Source organism: Psittacula echo (genome assembly GCF_963264785.1).
Source record: "Psittacula echo genome assembly, chromosome: 5".
In the NCBI taxonomy this organism is placed as follows: Eukaryota; Metazoa; Chordata; class Aves; order Psittaciformes; family Psittacidae; genus Psittacula; species Psittacula echo.
Window position 1 is genome coordinate 83,843,166 of NC_137739.1, and position 20,442 is coordinate 83,863,607.

At 58.5% G+C, this 20,442-nt stretch overlaps 1 protein-coding gene across 1 annotated transcript in view; it reads left to right on the plus strand.

Annotated features, from left to right (window-relative positions):
* Positions 1 to 2,752: 2,752 nt before the first annotated feature.
* The window catches only part of DGKZ (diacylglycerol kinase zeta), a gene marked incomplete at its 5' end in the record, with an annotated part of 42,090 nt that continues 24,400 nt past the window's right edge, over positions 2,753 to 20,442 (plus strand). The window contains 2 exons of the mRNA XM_080617938.1: positions 2,753 to 2,811; positions 10,433 to 10,531. Of these exons, the coding sequence (XP_080474064.1) occupies positions 2,753 to 2,811; positions 10,433 to 10,531 (158 nt within the window). The remainder of the gene's footprint in view (positions 2,812 to 10,432; positions 10,532 to 20,442) is intronic.

Here is a 20,442-nt window from a genome sequence, read left to right on the forward strand (position 1 = left end):
CTTGCGGGTCTCTGCTGTCTTCTCTTCCTTCTGCCTTCAGATCTGGCTGGGCTCTGGGTTTTGTCAAGTCCTGGGGCAGAAGGTGGGCAGCCCCTTGGTCCAGGCTGGGGAAGAAGGGAAGGAGAAGCCTCTGTCAGCAGCAGGGAGAAAGAATGGGGCAGAGAGGGGGCTCCTTCCTCCGAGTCCTGCTTTAGAGCCCTTAATCGTGTTAGTGGGGCTGTGCAGAGCAGCATAATCAAATTGCCATTCATTCCCAGCAAGCCGAGCCCGCTCCGCTCTGACAGACACATCTGTCTCTGCATCCTGCTCTGGATCCAGGGAAAGGAGGTGCCTGGCACCCGCTAGCACAGCTGGAGGGAAGCTCTCAGCACTGGAAAGTCCTAATGAGTGAGTGACAAGCATGTATCTCAGCATCCCATCTTGATCCTCTCTGGAGCCATAGATACACTCTGCTTCCTTGGAACATCCCATTGTCAGGCACAGGCTCTGGCGGATACAGGTGGGATGGGTTTGGAGTCAGCATCACGCGTCGTGCACAGTTCTGGTGTGCATTCACTCCATGGCTCTCATCCTGGTTGTTCCTAGGTGTAAGGCAGTGCTGAACTGGGGATCGGGCTGTGTGTAAGAAGAGATGGAAACATCCCAAGAGGCAGCTCTGGAGCAGCTGGAAGGCTGTGGGTACAGCCTGGCTGTGCAGGGACATGCCAGGGCAGGGCAACACGGCCCCAAGCCTTCATCTTAAACCAGTCCCTGTTTTAAGCTGGTCCAAGATGTGCTGCTGCCAAAGGGGAAGCCCCAGTTTTCCCCCCTGCTGATGTTTTTCCACATTAGGGGCCAGGCCAGCTCCCTGAGGCAGCAGAAGTCACCCAGTTAGCCTCCCTGGGCTGTCCCACGGCAGTGGGGTGCAGTGTGGGCTGTGGTGTGGGACTCCCCGAGAGCAGGCCAGCAGGGAGGTGGTGCTGGGAGCAATGCTCTTGCATGCTCCTGGGTGGGAGAGCTGGGATCCATGAACAAAACATGGCCACAACAGTGGCCATCCCTTCCCTTATCTGATCCCAGCTCAGCATGAATCCCACAGGCAGGTACCCTGCTGGGTTTGGGAGAAGCAGGCAGCTCAACCCTTTCCTTACCAGGGAACTGCATACACGAGCACAGAGAGATGGGGTGCCAGATCACAGCACAGTGACCCACAGCCTGCCGCTGTGCTGCCTGCAGAGAAGTCAGCAGCAGCAGGATACGTCCCTCTGGTCTCCCGACCAACAACAGCCAAAACCTGGGCTTCCTGTGGGATCCCTGTGGTTTTGCACCAAGCCCGAGGGGCAGGACTGTGGAAGGATGCACAGACACAACACCCAGAGGGACACAGCACTGAGAGGAGGGTGAAAGTCCTGGGCCAGGGGGTGTTACAGCCCCACCAAGCCCCTGTCAGAGGACTAGACTCACTGCCATGGAACAGAGCACCAGACATGAAAGGGAAACATCTGCAGGCTGGGAGCAAATATGCAAAGCAGTGGGGATGACGAACCCTTTCTGCAGTAACAAAACCTCTCCCCTCCTGGATCCCTGAGCAGAAGTTTGGCATCCAGGACCTGCCTTCCCCTCCCTCTGCACTGTAATTAGAGCTGTGGTTGTGTTCGGTTTCAGAGCTCACCTGGTGAGATCAAGGTCTGCCGATTGTTTTCCTTCCGATGATGGAGCCTAAAGCAAGACCAAGCGTCCCTGTAGAAATGCCATCCGTGAGGGCTGCAGGGGCTGGCTCTGCTCTCTTGCTTTTGTAGCCCCACAGAAGTCGTGCACAGACCCTCTCCTTGATTTGAAGCTCTCCTGGAGGCAGAGCTGACAGAGCAGTGCCTGAATGCAAAGGGTTTCTGGAGGTGGGGGTGGGCTGAGCCCCCAGGCTCATGTTGTGCCCTGCAGACCCTGACCACCGGACGGGTGATGAATGTCAGCCCATCTCTCCACTCCTTGGAGCCTGGCCTGGAGCCTCCGAGATGCTTGTGCTTGGTTTACCTGGGTGGTTTTCAATGAGCCCCAGTGTATGGCTGGAGGGTGTTCGGAGATGAACAGCACAGGACACATGCTGCCAGCGGTTGTGAGTGCTGTGGTGCTGTGCAGGATGAGGCGGCACAGGGTGGCAGAAGGACGACCCCACTGCCACAGCCTGGTTTGCTTAGTGGTGCTGGGGCAGCTTGCATAGAACCATAGAAGGGTTTGGGTTGGAAGGGACCTTAAAGCTCATCCAGTTCCAACCCCTGCCATGGGCAGGGACACCTTCCACTAGAGCAGGGTGCTCCAAGCCCCATCCAACCTGGCCTTGAGCACTGCCAGGGATGGGGCAGCCACAGCTTCTCTGGGCACCCTGTGCCAGTGCCTCAGCACCCTCACAGCTTTGGGAGAAGCTCGAGTCCAGCGGCTCCCGCAGAGCCACCCGCAAGGGAGGTGTCTGCGGCAGAGCCCGGCGCGCCAGGGCATGCTGCTGCCCGCCGCGGGCGCACACGAGGCTCCGTCGGAGGCGGCGTCCCCGCGCCATGGGCTGCAGGGGGAAGCCGGCCGCGATGACAGCAGCCCTCACACTTCCAGGAAGCGCAGCGGAGGAACCAGGTGGAGGGTGCAAACAAAGCCGGGCCCCGGGCGGGCGGCGGAGCACTGCCAGGGACCTGCCCTCGGGATGACTCCGGAAAGCAGCCGCCGCGGGAGGAAGAGCGAGAGTGAAGCCCGGGCCGGCTGAGCGCATCAGCCCGTGCTGCGGCAGATGTGGCGGCACCGCTCCTGGGACGTTCCCCAGAGCCCTCCGGGGGACGAGGATACGAGGTACCCGCCGAGCCGGGCCCTGCCGCCTGCCCCTTGCTCTCAAGGGGACGAGGCGCTGAGGCTGGTGCTGACAGCCCGTGTTTCGGGGGTTGGGGGAAAGGCTGCCCGTGCTTCCCCATTGCCCCGCCAGCAATCCCCTGCCCTCTACCAATTCCAGCGCCCGGCTTGTGCAGCACAACCTCCCCAATGGGGATGTCCGAGGGCTGCTGTCAGTCCCGAGCCTGCAAGGGCATGGAGTCAGCCTGAGCTGTTAGGTTCCTCCTGGAGGCAAATCCCCGTCCCCACCAGTCCAGCTGGGGAGGGCTGGTGCTCCAGGAGGACCTGCCCTGAGGGGGTTGCGCTGTGCTTCCAGCCTGCCTCGGTACCCTTGGGGAGCACGGGAAGGGGGCCATCACGGCCAGCCCATTCCCCATGCACAAGAGGGCTGCCCATCGCTCCTGCCCGGCGGGGAGAGCGCTCCCGAGCTGACAGCAGCCCCGGCCCTGCCGTGCGGAGCAGGCTCCGGCCCTCTGAGCCGCACGGCCCCTGGGAGAGAGGGATGAGGGCGCAGGCCGCTCGCCGGGCAGGGGCCGCAGTGTCCGCCCCGGCTGCAGGGCCGGCGGAGGCTGCCGGTCCCCGGAGAGGGCGGTGGCGGCAGCGGGGCTGCTGGCTCCGTCCCCCCGTCCGGCGGTGAACAATGGGAGGCGGAGGAGCAGGAGGAAGCGGGGGGAGGCTCCGCGTCTGCCGACGGGCCCCTTCCCGAGCGCGGCACTTCCTGACCCGGCCGCGCCGGAGCCGGGGCTGGCCCAGCCACCGCAAAGGGCTCCCGGCCCCGCTCCCGCTGCCCGCACGGGGGCGCTGGCGGCCGCAGTGCGCGGCCACTTCCTGCGGCCCCGGCGGGTGGGAGCCGCGGCCGCACCGCCCCTGTCCCCTCCCCTGGCGCGGCCCGAGCGGCGGCGCCGAGCCCCGAGCGCGGCGATGGAGGCGGCGCGGGCCCCGCCGCCCGGCGGATCGCCCTCCGCTGCCGCTGCCGCTGCCGCCGCCGCTGCCGCCGCCTCTCCCACCGCCTCCACCTCCGGGGCGTCGGGCGGCGCTGAGCCCGAGCGGGGCCCGCCGCCGCTGGGCCGCCGGCACAGCAACAAGCGCTTCACCGGCCTCAAGCTCTTCGGGGGCAGGTGAGCACCGGGCGGGGCGGGCAGCGCCGCCGGCGGAGGGAGGTCAGGCCCCGGGGCAAGGGGTGGCCACGGGCGGCAGGAGCATCCTGAGCGGGGGCTGCGGAGCCGAGGGGCAGCCCCTCCGCCGGGCAGCTGTCAGCAGGCAGCCGTCAGCAGGCAGCCGAGACTGACCCCCGGCTGAGCACAGCCGCCGAGGGACGCGGGACGTGGTGCGGGGATGGAGCGGGGGGAGTTTGCGTTGTCCTCCTTTAGACAAGCTGGGAAGCATCGCCCTCGCCGTGCCCGCTCTCCTCCATGGAGAAGTTGGAGCCGCTGCTCTGGAGGATTCGTTTCCACCCGCTTAGAACCGCGCGTCTCTATCCCCGCACACCCCGCAGCTGGTTCCAGCTGCCGGGATCCCCGATTCCAGATCTTGCGATCCCTGCTTCCCTTCCTCCCCGGAGTCAGCCCCGCTCCTTGCACTTCCCGCAGCCTGGCTGTTGGCCTCAAGGGATTTGAGGGATTCTCGGAAGCAAAGGGGTTCCCCTGGCATCCGGAGCTGTGTGAACACATTGGATAACTGAGGTCTGAAGGGACCTCTCGGGTCTGAAGGGACTTGTGAGGTCGCCTGGTCCACCCCAAAGCAGGGCTAGATTTGATCGGGCTGCTCATGTTGTGCTATGAGTGTCACCAGGGGGGAGACTGCTCGGGCTCCCTGGACACCTGCTCCCGTGCTTCAGCTCCCCGGGAATTCCCCCCTCCTTCCAATGCCTATTCAGTGCTTCCTTTGTTGTGGCCTGTGCTGTAGTCACTGTGCACCTCTGGGCAGTGTCTGGATCACTTCTCTCTGTACATCCCCATCAGGTTGCTGAACACATTAATAACGTTCCCCCTTAACCTTCCCTTCGGCAGACCAAACCACCCATTATCTCAGCCTGCCCTTGTATCTGATAACTGAAGTACCTTGGTGGCTCTGTGCTGATCTTTACAGCGCTCATCAGCATTGTTGGTGTATGAGGGGGGACGGGGGGGACCTGAAGCAGAATGCAGTGCTCCTGGGTGAGGAAAAGCCCCGATTTCAACCTCCACAGCCAAGCCAGAGCTGGGAGTGAACTGCTTGTAAGGTCACTTCACCATGGAGCAGTGCTCTGCTCTGGTTTCAGAGCTGGTGGCGGCAGCTGCATGGAGCTCCGTGCAGGCTCTGCCCTGTCCCCAGTTCTGCTGTGATTCTCTCTCTGGCTCCCAGGGGTTCAGGCTGCTATGACTGCAGTGTTTATAAGACCCTGCACCGAGGGGACGTTCTCCGTGTGTGAACAACCACGTGTGGACACATGGGGGAGAGGCAGAGTGGGCCAGGCAGGAGGTGCTGCGCTGGAAGGGGTGAACAAGCCTGCCACAATGGCTGGAAGTGCCCGTCGGGTTGTTGGCTGCGTGAATGCTTCTCTTGCTCTTCTTTCCTCCATCTCGGGATGACAAATGTGGCACCTGGAGCAGAAGAGTGAGAAGAGATTCCCACAGGCCTCCGTGAAGGAAGGGGCTCCCACACATGCCTATGGGAAGTGAGCTTGATAGGATGCCATGCAGGATAATTGGCAGCACACCACTGAATTCATGCCCACCTGAGGTTTGGAGCAGGGGATGGTGTGAAGTGCCACCTCCTGCGAGAGAGCTGCAGGGGAAGGCTTCGCTGTGCTTGCTTTTGGTGGGAAGTACAGCCCCTACCTCCTGAATGCCTTCCAACAGCCACTGGTGAGGAAACGTGCATTCCCTTCCATCCTGGGCCTGGCTGGGAAGCGGGTCTAGAGGAAACTTGAGCACTGGGCCGGAGCTTGCTCACTTGCAGCGTTGAGTCTCTGAAGAGCCCACCTTCCAGGAGAGAGGTTCATAAGGTGGACACATGCTGCTAGGCTCTGCCTGCGGTGATGCGAGGAGGCACAGCCAGGCAAGGGATAGGTCTATAACATGGCAAAGGGCCTCTCTTGTCCCCAGGGGACATGGGCCCCGAGGGCATTTGAAGCAAAGAGCCCTTGAGCTCCAGCCTTGGGCTGTAGGTTAGTCCCTTGTGTTTTGCAAGCGGGCTTATTCCTGTACCTTGTAATTGCCTTACAGGAGGATGGAGTAATTGGCTCCTGAGCTGCTAGAGACAAGTGCACACAATACGTGCATCCAGGCCACGGATGGGTAATTCTTTTAATTGGGCTGATAAAGAGATTGGAGTTGATCAGATAATGGGTGGTTAGGATTATATTTCCTTCCTAGGTGCCCCGTTTCTCATGCTGTGAGTGCACACCATTGCTTCACCCTTTCCAGGGGGAAACTGGGGAGGGAGTGTGAGTGCTGCGGACAAATTCCCTTTTGCCTGTGCTGGAGAGGTGGGATGCTGCAATGGGTTTTCCCTGGGGGCTTTAAGGTCTTTAACACATCCCCTTTAGAGGAGGTATGTGTGACGGCCCGGTGCAGCAGCACCAGCAGGGAGCATGGTGGAAGCACCCTGCAGAGCACGTGTGACCGAGTTTCTGGCTGTGGTCCCGTGTCAGGCGCGGTGCTGGAGGCTGCACGGCCCCAGGGAAGCGCTGTGGGTGGCACAGCCTGTGGGTAAACGGTGCTCGACAAGCGGAGCCGCACGCCCGCCTACGTCTCTCTGCCATGTCGCTTGTCACCATCGTTCTCGCAGCTTGATGCTCACACCCGTGTGAAAGCCGGGGGAGAGGTGGTGCTGGGATCCTCTCCATCCCCTGCCTGCCCCAGCGCAGGGCTCTGGGGCTGCTTGCCCCTAGTGTGGGTGTAGTAGAGGTGGGGTGAGCCCCAGGCAGCCCAGGGGAAGACCAGGCTCTGGTGAGGAGCATGAAGTTTGTGATCTGATGTTGGCAGGCACAGAGCAGCGCTTACCTCAGGACAGGCTTTTTCACAAGGTACCTTGCTGCCAGCTAGCTGTTGAGCAATCCTCCTCCATGCATGCAGATTTCCTCTAGCTCTGAGACACTCCAGCCTCTGCTCCCCATCCTGCTTACAGGCGATGGGTGGCATCAGTTGGGCTGAAGCCAGCGATGCTGGTGGGAGTCCCCAGCTGTCCCTGGGCTTGTTTTGCAGCGCAGGTTGGATGTGCTGGCAGAGCTGTTCCCGCTGCTGCTGTGTTTGCTCTGTGCTCTCTGCTCCGGGCTTGACCTCCCATGAGGAGCTTGGGGATTTCTGATCTCATCAAGGGGAAGAGGAAAGCACCGGGGCAGGCGCCAATTGGGATGGGGCAGGGAAGGATCAGAGCGCAGGGCTTCAGCTGCTCCCTGGTGTGGTCCCTGCTTGCCTCCTGCCTCCTCTTTCCAGCCTCAGGTGCCTGCCGACAGCTCCATGGCTCTCCTGAGATCAGTTCAGATCAGAGGCTGCCACACACTGGAGAAGGTGTCAGGACCTTTAATCTGCTTAGGAGCTGGAGCATCCCTTCCAGGAAACCCTGCAATCTCCTCAAGGGGCTGGGAGGACGGAGGATGATGAACCTCTTCCCTCCTCCAAGCAAAAGTGATGAGAAGGGAGAAAGGCAGTGCAGGGGTGGAGGGACACTGCGGGCACTGGTCTTTGTGAGAAGACAGCATTGAGAGGGGAGAGAAGCGGCCATGGGTGGAGTTTGGGTACGTGGGTACTCCTGTGATCTAACACAGATGCTCCCAGGGTGAGGCCAGTGCTCTGTGATGGTGGGGATGCTCTCATGGAAGGCAGCCCGAGCTCTGGCCCGTGGTGGGGATGCAGTGTAGGGTTTCCTTCACCTGTTGCAGTGCCGTGCCCAGGTCTCCCCAGAGGCTTGGCAAAGCCTCTCAATGCACCTTCCAGCTCCACTCTTGGTGGAGCTCTGGTTTCTTTTTCCCAGGTGACTCCGTGAGCTAAAGCTCGAGTTAGCTCTCAGCACACATTCACTTGCTCGCTGGCTGTTGTACGTGATGCTGACTTTGAGATGCTGAGCTCAGGAGCAGAGTGAGGGCTGTGGGCCGGGGCTTCTTGACCCTTGGGCTCACAACCCATCCCTTTTGGAAGAGATGGGGACTGGCAGGAGGTGAATGGCTTCTGCTGAAGACTTTTGGAGGTAGGGACTCGGGTGCAGGACTGACTCGGGGACACAGACAAGGTGTGGAAATAGAGCAAAACCTGTCCTGCTGGTTCTTGAGCTGGCATCAGGTTCTGAGGGAATAAGTGGCTCTGTGATCCCGAGTCCAGCAGCTTTCCCCAGGCCAGCTCTCCAGTATTACAGACGTAATAAATACGCTGTGTTTCTGTTGCAACTCGCAGGCTCAGCAGCAGCTGCAGTCTCTCTTTGGGAACTCGGAGGCTTTATTCTCATCAGGATGTCAGGTGGAGGGCGAAGCTCTGCCAAGTGATGAGGCTTCACTGGCCAGGCCAATGCCCAGCGGGGTTGGAGTCCTATTGTACTGCGTGCATGTGTTAGACCCAGTGCTGTTCTCCTGTTCAGGGGTTGATGGCCTCACTTTGCAGTTAACTGCAAGCTCTGCTCCCATGGGAAACTCTTCCTCATCACACCAGGGACTGACTGAGAGGACATCTTCCCAGTCCCTGCCGGCCCAGACAGTAGGAGTTAATGTGCCTCCTGCCCCAGCCCTGCCTGCCGGGCAGGTTGTGCAGCCTGGGTTAGGCTGCCAGTTCCAGTTTCTACCTGTGGCCATTGCTCCCACACCTGGGAACAGCCTTTCCGAGCTTTGCCCATCACGGCTTTCAGCCTTTCCCAGTGGTTCAAGCATCCTGCATCTCGGAGAAGCCCTGCCAAGCTTCTCGGGGACCGGTGGGAGCTGGGGATGTGTCTTTGGGGGATTGAGGGATGCTGCCCAAGAGCAGTGGTGTGAGAAGCCCTGCTCTGGGGGCAGATGGAGGTCTGGCTGGAGGTATCTCACCCTCTGGCTGTGCCCTGTCCTACACGTAGGGATATGGAGCAGCCGGGGCTCTGACACATGCTGTGTCTTTGTAGGCAGTCACATGTCCCGCTGGCTGTCCCAGGAAGTCAGTGCCTCTAACCAAGAGCCGGTTACAGAGGGTTTTCCCCTTGTTTTGGTGCAGCTCAGCTCCCACAGGAAACGTGGGTGCCGGAGCAGCCTGTCCCTTGTTTACACTCTGCAGCCCAGGTGTGGATGCGGAGCCAGAGAGCAGGGGGACTCCTTCCTGCCCGCTCCCGCACAGCTGGGGGGGTTCCACCTCCTCTCTGGTGGGATGAGGATGGAGAGTCACAGGGCACAAGCGCCTAAGACAGCTTGGAGCCTCTTCTGCAGTCCTGGCCTGCTGTAGCCTGGAATGGGAGCAGGGGGCTGTGGCCGGCCACGTGCCATCCCCTCTGTGTGAAAGTTCCCTCTGGATCAGATCGTCTGTATCTCGTCCTGCCTTGCTTCCCAGCCCCAGCCGGGAGCCTCTTGAATCCAGTGCTAAGCCTCTTAGTGCGCAAGCCTGAGGTTACCACGCATGGGGACGTGGCGCTTGGCACTCTGGTGGCAGGCACCCAGCAGCTGCTGCTGCTGAAATGTGATGGGGGGGATGTTTTCTGCAGGGATTTTGCAACCACCAGAGGCTGGCAGATGGCAGGATTAAGAGGCAGTGGGGCTCCTGTACTATGAGGGCTGCTGGGGGGCACAGTCAGAGGTATCTCACTCCCTAGCACAGCTACTGGCTGGGCTATGGGTTGCACTGGGGCTGGGAGATGCTCTGGCAGAGGCAGCTGGCGAGGACCCTCCTCCTGGGCTCAAACTACAGCATTCCCTACCCATAGTTTTCTTGTTTGAATGATAGATGAAGTATATGTGCAGGAATGGGTGTCAGAGGGGTTCCAAGAGAGGTGCTCCCCCTTTGTGCTGGGGTACCTTTGCCCCCCAGCCCCTGGCTGGCTGTGTGTTGGGGTGCCCAGGTCTCAGTGCCCACACGCAGAGGCTGGAGGGTTGGGAGCAGTGGAGCTGCCCTACCCTGCCCGAACAATGCTCCTCCGTGCAAGGCTTGCCCAGTGCCTGCAGGAGTTATTTGAAATTCAAATCCATGGTCGAGGTGAGGCTGCCAGGAGGCAGGAGGAGGGAGGGAAGCAGAGCTCCCATTGTGCCAGCCTGGCCCTGGTCCCCAAGTTGTGCACCCCATGGAGGTGCAGGGCCTGGGCACCCTTAGGTTCTTGTAGCCAGATGGGTCTGGCTGGAGTTGATGATGGACTGGGCCAGGTTCATATACCAGAAGTGTGATGCTTGATGTTCACTGCCTGGCTCCAAAGGAAGAAACAGCCTTGCTGACCCCAGCTCCATAGGCCTGTTGCGTGCACTGACCTCCATGTCTGACAGCAGGGACGGTGGTGCATGTGCCATTGGACACACTGGGGTCTACAGATACCAGGGCCATTGAGTGCGGGGTGGAGGGATGGCACCAGGGCAGCAAAGCCATGGATGGGGAAAATGGTGCTGTGTGCTGGGCAGCCAGGTGTGTTTATGGGGAGGGCTTGCTGACCACTCTCTTTGTGTCCCTAGACTCCACCTGCCCCACAAAGGTGTGTTCTCTTGTCTCCCGGGCAGCCAGCCCAGCCGATGGGGATCCAGGAGGATAAAGCACCGTCCGGCGGTGTATAAGTACGTGGTATTTTCCTTGGTTTGCACAGGCTGTGCAGTCCCAGCAGCTGCCGCAGCGTTTCTGCTCAAGAGCTCCCCTTCCTCCCTCCCACGTCTCACCCCACGTCACCCTCTTGTGTCTGTACTAACCAGGCCACCAGAAGCCAGGCTGCCTGCCTGCTGCTGCCTGCGTCACTAACCTTGTTCTGGAGGGCAGCTCGCTGCTGGACTTTCATCGGCTAACCTGGCAGCCCCCGTTGCGCTGCTGTTTGGGGTGAAGGTCGCTCGAGGTCTTCCTCCTCTGTGTGCTAACCGGTGTGGGCATGAGGGCCATAGCACCTACACCCTGTGCATGCTGAGTGCTTTGAAGACCTAAGATGGCAACGCTGAGAGGGTGGTTTAGCCAAATGGCTGAAGCAGCCTGAAGTTCAGTATGGCTGGGGTTGACAAACATGGTGGGAAAGCAGGGCTTGGATGGGAAAGCAGGGCTTAGGAGGTAATCATACACTGCTAGGATGTAGTTGCAGTGTGGAAGCCAACAGCTAGGCTCCCATGGTGATGGGGGCTCACGAGGAGATGTGGATGTAGGGATGAGTCCCAGGATCTGTTCCCAGGCTCCCTGCACCATGACCTTTGTGGAGCAGCACATCTGCCTGCCCAGGTTTTGGCTGCACTTGTGTGAGTGCCATGCAGAAGTGCTGCAGTGGCAGACTCCCGCTGAGGACTGCTGCGTCCTGGCTTCTGCTGGCCGGTGTCTCTGGGTATCAACCCATCTGCACAGCGTCCTGGGCCTTTCAGGTTCCCCGCTCGGTCTCCAGCTTGCCCAGCCTTGTAGACACAAAAGATCCATGTCCCAGTCTGCTTGGGAGTCCCGTGGCTGGAGGTGGTGGTGGGAAGTGGTGTGCGCAGGGAGGCAGAGGGGTTTCAGAGAGGCCCAAAGTGCCGTGCGTTGAACACCAGAGGGCACGGTCGCTCTGCGGAGCTCCTGGGTGCTCTGCTGAGCTCTTGTGTGCTCTTGCTGTGCAGCTCCAGCCCGTGCCCTGGGGCTTGCTTCAGCTGAGTGTTGTGGCATGCTGGCCGTGTCTCCTCACTACTGGTTTTGCTTTCTTCTGCAGGGGAGGGCTTTGCAAAGCATCCTGATGGAGCTTTTTTGTGCTGCCGTGGTGAAGCAGCCAGTGGCCAGCTTGCTGCTGCGTGGGCTCGTGTGTCCTGGTAGTACCCAGACCCACACAATGGCACCCACCCAACCTCTGCAATGGGTGCTCCAGTGGTCTCCGGAGCATCCACTGACACTCTGTGGAGTGGGAGCAGAGTGAGGCCACCCTGCACTACCCGTCTGCAGTGAAGTGTCAGCCTGTTCTGAGAAGGGAGAAAGCGGTCTGCCCTCTTCCCCTGGGATCTCCTCTCCAAAGGATGATGGAGAAAAGAGTCTGTCAGCGGGGCTGCAAAGCTGGCAGATGTGGGAGTGTTAGGATGAGAGAAGAAAAGGAAGCATGTGAGAGCAGATATGCTGAGGGCATTTAGAACAAAAAGGGTGGAGGACAAAAAAACATCAGCTTGTCTTCCTGCCCTTCCATTTGTTGCACAGGGACAAGCTGACATTTAGCAAAACCAAGAAGTGATAGATTTAACATTGCTAAAAGGAGTTACTTTGATTTTGACTTGAGTCGGGGGAGAAAAAAACTTGGGAGCTCACTGCCATGAGGTGGAAAAGTGAAACCAAAGATTAGGCTTGGTGTCAGTAGCAGGGTCACAGTTAAACCAACAAATGCCTTTCGGGTGGCAAGTCGACGTGTGCTTTGCTTAGTCACAGGGTCACGATAAAGGCCTGGGACGCAGAAAGAGGAGGTGTCTCTCCTGTTTTAGCCTCATGCTGTGTGTGTGTGGGAAGATCACTGGGGACCGGGTGTCTCGGGGGTGCTGAGCAGTGCCCCCCTTGCAGACACCTGCAGGGGCTGCCCCTGGTGCTGTGGTTTCAGATGCGTGGGACCAGAGTCTTCTCCTCACTTGGAAAGCCTTGCCCAGGGCTGCGTGGGGCTGGGGAGCCTCTCGGCTCGGGGCAGAGGTTTCTGCTTGAACGAAGCAGACTGAAACTTGTGACAGCAGCACGGGGACACCAAGGTCTCCCTTGCTACCCCTCTGCCTGTGTGCGTGTTTGCGTGGGTGAGGGCTTAGTCACAGAGAGAAGGAGAACATCAGCAGGCAGGTTTGCCTGGCTTGGCTTGAGGAGAGGGCTCTTGGGCTTCCCACTCCTGCTGCCTCCAGGAAAAGGGACTTGTAGAACCAGTGACCTGGTCTCTTGCTGCTCTGCTTGACCTGGAAGAGATTTTGGGGCCAGCTAGAATCCACCCTGGGCATCTCTCTGGGCTGTTCCACTTGCAAGTCTGGGTCCTGCTGGCCCAGGAGGAAGATGAGCCAAGGTGAGTGAGGCTTTGAGCACTCTGCTCTGGTGGAAGGTGTCCCTGCCCATGGCAGGGGTTTAGAACTGGATGAGCTTTAAGCTTCCTTTAAGCCTTTCTGTGATTCCATGATAAGCTCCCTTGGCAGGAGATGGGGCTGGGGAGGGGCCACTCATATATCTTATGAGGCTTCTTTGCTCTGAATTGGCAGCTAGTTATAGCGTGATTTTAATTTCCTCTTTGATAGAACATCCTGCTCGTCCCACTGAGTCTTAACAGCGATGGACTGGGGACTGTTCCTAGGGGCCCTTCCATGGTCTCTCCTCCTCTTGTGGCTATGGCCTACACTGTGACTGCCCTGAGGCTGTGAGAACACCAGGACCTGCTCAGTTTCTAGTGGCAGCTGGCCCTTTCCTGGCACTGGGAAGGGAAATCCAAAGGACACACAAGAGGCAGAGCCCTCCATCCTTCAGCAGCTGCTGGTCTGAGGGAGGGCTGAGCAGGGGTGAACACCTCCTGCCTGCCCCGAGCATCTCCACCTCTTCCCCTCTGGTGCTGTGAGAAAGGAGCTGAACCCAATGCAGCACCTTGGGCTGTGGAGAGGTTTGCTCACGTGTCCTCACCCATCTCAGCTCCTGCTGCTTTGCAAAGGCCACTCGCTCCTGCCGTGACAGAGGTGGCGGTGGCAGTGGTATCTCAGCCTTTGGGCTTCTGGTTAATGGTTTCCTGTGAACCACTTCCAAGATACCTATCAGGGAAGGCAGCTTGACTGCCTTTGCTTTCACTGTGCTGACAGCCACCTCCCCGATGCTTTGTTGTGATCATTTTACTGTGGTCTGTCCCCATGCCCCGGGGAGCACTGCATGGTCCACACATGCTCCTACACACAGAGGATAAGAGCTCCCTGTCTAACTTTAACCACGACATGCAGGCAAGGGGAAAGGGCAGGCAGGAGGAGGCAGGGGGTGAAAGGACGAGGTCTCGGCTGTGGCTGCCTGCACTGACTCACTGCAGCCATGTGCTTGGCTATGGCTCCCATTGTGGGATAGATGACCAAAATAACAACCGCTGGTGACTCAGGCCATGCAGGCACCCTGGAGTAAGCTGGCCTTCAGTGTGACCCCCCCTCCACTCTCTGCAAAGGCCAAAGTGGACGTGGGTTTTGTGGCCCCAAAGGGGAGCTTGGGCTGTGTTTGGCCAGGAGCGGGTCCCTGGGGATGCCTGGAGGACCCAGATAGCTGTGGAGCATGACAGGGAACTCCTCAGCTTGGCTCTGAGAAGTCTCATGGGGGGCTCTCATGCAGCAACAAGGGGAGCTAAACAGCTCCTGAGATGTCTGTGGAGCTGGCCCAGACCAGGCACAGGAGTAAGTGACCTCCTATGCACGAACACAGGCTATGGCCGGTAGCTTGGCTCTCATCAGCCGCACAAACCCCTTTATGGATGTCCCAGGGAAGCAGGAGAGCATCCCCTCCTCGGTGTGTTCCTCCCCTCATCTCCTGCTGCTCCGAGAGAAGCACAGCGGCATCCCTGGGTGCTCGGAGGGCAGCTGTGTGCTGGGGGGGGGGGGAACCCCTCTCTTGCTGTGTCCCGTCTGATGCGTGCGCTCCGGCCGGGGGCCCGGCGGGCTCGGGCTGTTGGGAGCGGAAGTGCTGTTGGTTGGCTTGAGAGCGCTGTCAGGGCGTGCAGCGGGGAGGAGGCGGAGGGAGCAGCCGAGCGCTCGCTCGCCAAACTAGGACTTGGCTGGGGAGGGCTGGCCCGGAGCTGCGCGGCCATCGCCACCGCTCGGCACCTGCGGGGACCCCGCGCCCATCCGGACCAGGTCACGGGGCTTTGCCCCACGCTCTCCCCTTCTCTCCTCTTCCTCCTTGTCCCGCATGTTTGCTGCTTCTGTTTGTGCCGGGCTAGGGGGGGAAAGGAAGGGTGCGGGGTGGGGGGGAGCCAGCCCTTAGTTTGTGGGAATGGTCTGAGCAGGTCCCAGGTCTCGCTGGGGAAGGGCAGGGGGGAGCAGACCCCAGGGTCATCCCCAAGGTGCTCAACCTTGTTCCTGCTGAGCAGGGTTTGGGGTTTGCTGCTGCGGCTGGAGTGAGCACACGGGGCTATGAGCAATCCCCAGGGGTGCGGGAGGGGCTTTGTGGCCCTCACGCTCAGTGGTACTTGGCCATGGCTTCCCTGCGGTTTCCCTGCCAGAGGGGCATTTCCAGATGCTTGTGACAGCACCGGACCCCCATGGGGATGGCATCAGGAAATGTGCAGGTGGCAGAGGACAGTGGCATGGGGAGCCAGCCCGTGTCTCACTGCGACTCCCAGGCCCTATCAGCTTTGCACTGGGATAGTTTAGGGGAGCAGGACAGACCTGGAGGCTCCTGGCATCATCCCTAGTGCTAGTGCCAGCTGAGGTTCCCTGTTTCTGCAGTGGGATGCCCTTCCCAATCCCTGCGATGGCCTGGAGGGAGGCACAGACTGGAGGGAGGCACACAGCTCCCATCTTTCCATTATCAGTGCCTCTTACTGAGCCCCTGCGACTCTTGGCTTTGCTTTGGGTGCCAAGACTTCCTAGCCCTGGGAATTGCTGCTTGTGTCTGCATCTGCCACGCTGGAGCTTCATCTTTACACCAGGTTCATCACCTCCCCGCTGGGGCTGCTGCCCTGGGCAGATGCTGTGTGTTGCCCTGCCTGGGGCAGCACCGTGCCTGGATGTCATCCGTGCACCAGGATGTTGCCCTTATGTGCTGGGGCTGCTTGGGGAGTTTGGATCACACAGCTGGGCTGCGGGACTGGCCTCCCTTTAAATAGCACGTCCCTCGCATCTCCAGAAGGCACAGAGGGTACTGAAGGAGGGGACCAGCCCTGGGGAGGACGGTGGGAATCAGCTAAAGAAAGCACAGCCTGGGCCCCCAAACTACTGAGGCACCCTGCCAAGCCTCCCACCGCTTTGCTTAGTGCGTGTTGCTTTATAAAGGGAGCTCAGAAAGAAAAGAAACACTCAAAGTCCCTCCCGGCCTGCGCTGCTGGTGCTGATAGGACTGAAATAGAAACTGCGTGGCTGGCCTCTCCCCCGACCCCTGCTCTGCCTTGGCCCCAGCACGCTGATGGTGGTGGCTCACCCACTGCGTTTCATCCCCAATTAACTCACTGCTCGGGGCCATCAGTCTTGCTGTTTGGCTCCCCTGCCAAGCACAGCAACAGATTGTTTAAGTCAGTGCTGTCGGGTTTCTTGATAACCAGGAGGCAGATTATTTACTGTAGTGGCAAATAAACTTCATAATGTTATGATGGTGGAAAGTTGTCAAGGGATATGAACGCCCCGAGTCAGCCCAGGCGCCTCCAAGGAGATGACTTCGGTTTAAATTAAGACAAAACACTGACTTCCGTGGATTTTGGGAAGGAAATCACATTGCTGTAATGGGAACATTACTCTGAGCCTTAGGGCTGGCAAACTTTTGACTTTATGAAGTGTAAGTCTGAGCTAGTCTGGCAGATGTGCCTTAAAGCACATCTCAGGTCTGTCCTGTGAGGGCAGTGATGGGGAGGCAGCATCTGGGCATCCTGCAGACCCTGGGGAGAAGCAGGATGGAGCTGCCACCAGCAGGATGTCAGAGTTATGCTAGGAACTGTAGGAAAAGTCTCAGGCCCTTCTGCTCCCAGGCCTTGCTCTTCCCATAAACCCAGCTTGAGAGCATTTTCTTGTGAAGGGCCAGGCATGAGGGCGGAATGGCTGATCCCTTGTCTTGGTTAAGGCATGGCCAGGCAGTAGGAACCATGCTCAGGTTGCTGTGTGGCCTTGGGCAGTTCTTTCCACCTGGCTTTTCCCCTTGGAGAAGCTTCCCATGGGAAGCTGCAAAGCTGTGGTGTTGCAAGGCAGCTGGTTCCTGGTGCTGCATCCATTACCATGCCTTGCTCATCCAAAGAAGGCAGCTTAGAGGCTGCATCACTTCCATGTGGCATCCCCAACTCCCAGTGGAGTGTGAATGCCTAGAAAATGGAGTGGGGTTAAAGTTAGTGGCTGTGTCCCATCCCTGGTGTGGGCTGTGTGGTGATCTGCCCTGGGTACCAGCAGTCACAAGTGATGCTGAAGTGGTGATGCTGAAGTGGTGATGCTGAGCTGTCGCTGCCAGCTGGGGTGTGCCCTGAAATTACTGCCCCCAGAAATAAACCCCAAGGGTGAGTTTTGCTTCTGGCCATCTTGTGCAGGTATTCCATTACCCTTTCCTGTCTGGGATGTGTCAGGGTATTTGCATGGCCACGCCATGGAACAAAGGTGTGTATGTATGTGTGGAAGCAGGAGGCTGCGAGTTGTGCTCTTCTGCCCTGTGCAAGATACAGATACAAAGAGGCCAGACTGATGTACCTGCGGGTCCCTTGTGAAGCAGCGCAGTCCTGGAGCCTCCAGGTTGGTCAACCAAAGTGCCCAGTCACACTGGCAGGCTTCTGAGCAAGTTAGCAAAGCCCTTTGACGTTGCCAGGGGTGCCTTGCTCTCATTGTCCATGCCCAGTGGCCTTGTCAGGGGCCCCTATGCAGCTCTCTGCGGAGGGGGATGCTGGGGCTGTATGTGCGGAAGCCACAGGGCTGAGAGGACGTCTTCTGTAGCTGCCTGTGTGTGACCACCAGGCAGTTTTGAAGCCTTTGCCTTGCTTTCTCACTAGGAGGGAGGTCTGAAGTCCTCTGCATCAACCGCAGGGCTCACTGAGAGACAGGTGAGGATCTGTTTCCCTCCGAGTGCCCTGCAAGGAACAGAAACTGCCTCCTGCAGCCTTAAAGTTGCAGCAGGAATCTCCTGCTCCGCGGTATGAGGGTGACAGCACAACTGAGGATGTCCTTGGCCACAGTTTGCCCTGGGAATGGCATGCTCTTGCAGCTTGGGAGCCTAGGAGTGAGGTGCTGTGGCACGTGTAGGAGGTAGCACTTGTTACAATAGATCAAATGAATGAATCCTAAAATAGAGGGTGAGCGCAGTCTGTAGGTCCCCCTTTGCGATGCTTTGATAGGTGGTTTGGTCACATCCTCCCTACCTATATGCTGGGGGGAGCTGCATGTCCTGGTTCATGCTGGACCCAGCACAGGGGAGCTCCTGAGTCTGTTTTATTCGTGTAATGTAGGGGAGATTACAGCTGGAATGGAAACTTTGGGTGGAAACAAACTGCGCGGCTTGGAAACTTGCTGATCACTGCTCACCTCTCTGCAACCAAAGCCCTGAGGGCTGCATCACATCTTGCCCAGCGTGCTCCCTTCCCTGTTTGGCATGGGGACTTCCTCAGCACCTCTTCTGTGCAGGTTGCTCTTGTGGTGCATCAGAGAGGGCTGGCTGGGGAGCCTGAGGGAGAGGAAGAGGTCGGTGACTGATGCCTGGGAGCGGGATGGGAGAGTGGATACAGGATTTCAGCAGGGATGGTGTGAGCACAGCAGTGTTCATGAGAAGCTTGAGTATCAGAGCACTGAAAGGAGCAGGAAGGGGGCTGTGAGCTTGTGATGGAAACCAACACTGAAGGCAAGTGGTGGTGTGTCAGCGAGGCGGGGATGAGCAGCAGCTCCCTGGATGGATGCCTGGGCCCTTGTCCCTCGGTCCCTCTGGTGTCCTGGCAGGGAGGAGACAGACAGCAGAACCCCAGGAGATCTTTGTGTCACGCAGGGGTGGCTATTAATAACACTTGCACTTTCCCTGAGATCGAGCTGTGGAAGCCGAGCGTCCTTGCCAGGAGAAGAGAGTGTGTAAACTGAAACGGGCTCCTGTTTGCCTGCTGCCAGCTCCAGTGCCACAGCACCTCCCCATTGCCTGCAGCAAGCTGAGATGCAGGAACACAGCCAGATGCCATCAGGATGAGCACTCCTCATGGAGCAGGGCGAAACTCTTGGACTTGTTTCCCTTGCTGTAGCCATGTGGTTGGAAAAATGCTTTCCAGTCGACGAACTGGAGGTTTGCTGAAAGGTCAGGAGAAGCTGAATGTGTTTTTCAGGTTCAGACTTATCTAGGGCTCAAGGCTTGTGTGTTGTGCTGCTGGGGGTGGTGTGCACTAGTGTCCTCTTGCCACCCCTGGTGCCAGGAGAGGGGATGCTAGATTTGGCACTGAAGGTAACCTGGGATCTCTCTTTTTCTGGGCTCTGGCAGGAATAGACCAGGCTGCTGGAGGGGCAGAGGGAATAATAATACAGAGGAAGGGCTGAGCAGGCATATGGCACAGGCAGCATCCCTCCACATGTCTTAAGGGCACAGAGGGCCTCTTCAGTCTGGTAAAGGGAGTTTGTTTGAGACTAGTGAAGCAAGGCAGAATAATGGAGCTGAATGTCAAGATCCTCCTGACATGGGCAGAGCCTGTGCCTTGAGAGACCATGTATGCTTAGCTGTAGGAATCACCCTGTCTGGTTTTGGAGCTACCACCACTGTAGGAGGGATGCTGCTGGCCGGCTGGATGGCAGGATCTCCACATCAGTCAATCCATGAGCTGTGTGCACTGACCATGAGCTGTGTGCACTGAAGTTACATGATGCAAGTTTTTCCTCTTCAATCCCTGCTTGACTTTCCAGGGGCATTTACCTCCTGCCACCGAGGTTAGCTCTGCCCTCAAGAATAAGAGGTAGCAGCTTGCTCTGAGTGCTCAGGGAGCTTACTGCAGCAGCCCCTTCCTCCTCCAGCTCTTGAGCACAGCATTGCTGCCTGCCTATGGTCTGGAGCATGTTCCTGCTTCAGCAGCATCTCTGCCCATTGATGCCAGGCAGGGATAATGAGGATCTCGAGGGGTCTGGTTAGAAAAAAATCACCTCCCAAGAGCTCTGATTGCAGATTCCGAGCAGACCAGAGCTACTCCTCATTCACAGAAGGAGATAGAAATGATAGTGCATAGCTGCTTGTAAGTAGAGCTGATATCCTAGTGCATGCAGTAGTACTTCCTTTCCCTGCCACCCTGCAGATGCCAGACTGCCTCCGTCCAGCCTCCTTACCCAACTGAGCTGAGTGATGCCATCTGAAGAGCAGCCATGGATGATGGCTCTTGTCCATCTTGTCTCAGTGACAAACAGTGGAGATCCCAGAGATGTGCTGGTGTTAGGCTGGGGGCTTCCAGGGATTAGCTCCTTTCAGGCTCCTCTCCACCCAGTACCTGGTTCCCTGGCTGTTTTGCATGCAGCTCTGCTGATACAGATCAACCCTGGGCACCCCCAGCAGTCTGTCCATCTGCTCCACCAGCAGCAGCTCTCAGCACCTGCCGTGCACCATTTGGAGCTCAGATTGGAAGTAAGTTGTGAGAGATTAGGATATCTTCACCCATCGTATCTGAGCTGTCATGTGCTGCTGTCAGATGGGTTGCCTCATAATAACCTTAAAGACTGGTGGCCAGAGTGTGAGCCCATGTGTCACTTGCAGACAGCCCTGAAGATAAAAAAGGCCCTGATCAGCAAGTACTCAAACATAAATGTCAAGCTATTCTAGCAGATTTCTTCACAAGACTGTGGTGCAAAAAGGAAGGAAGCTGTGTTGAGAGATCTTCCTGCCCATGGCAGCAGCTCAGCAAGCAGCTTCATGCTAGTGGAATATGTGG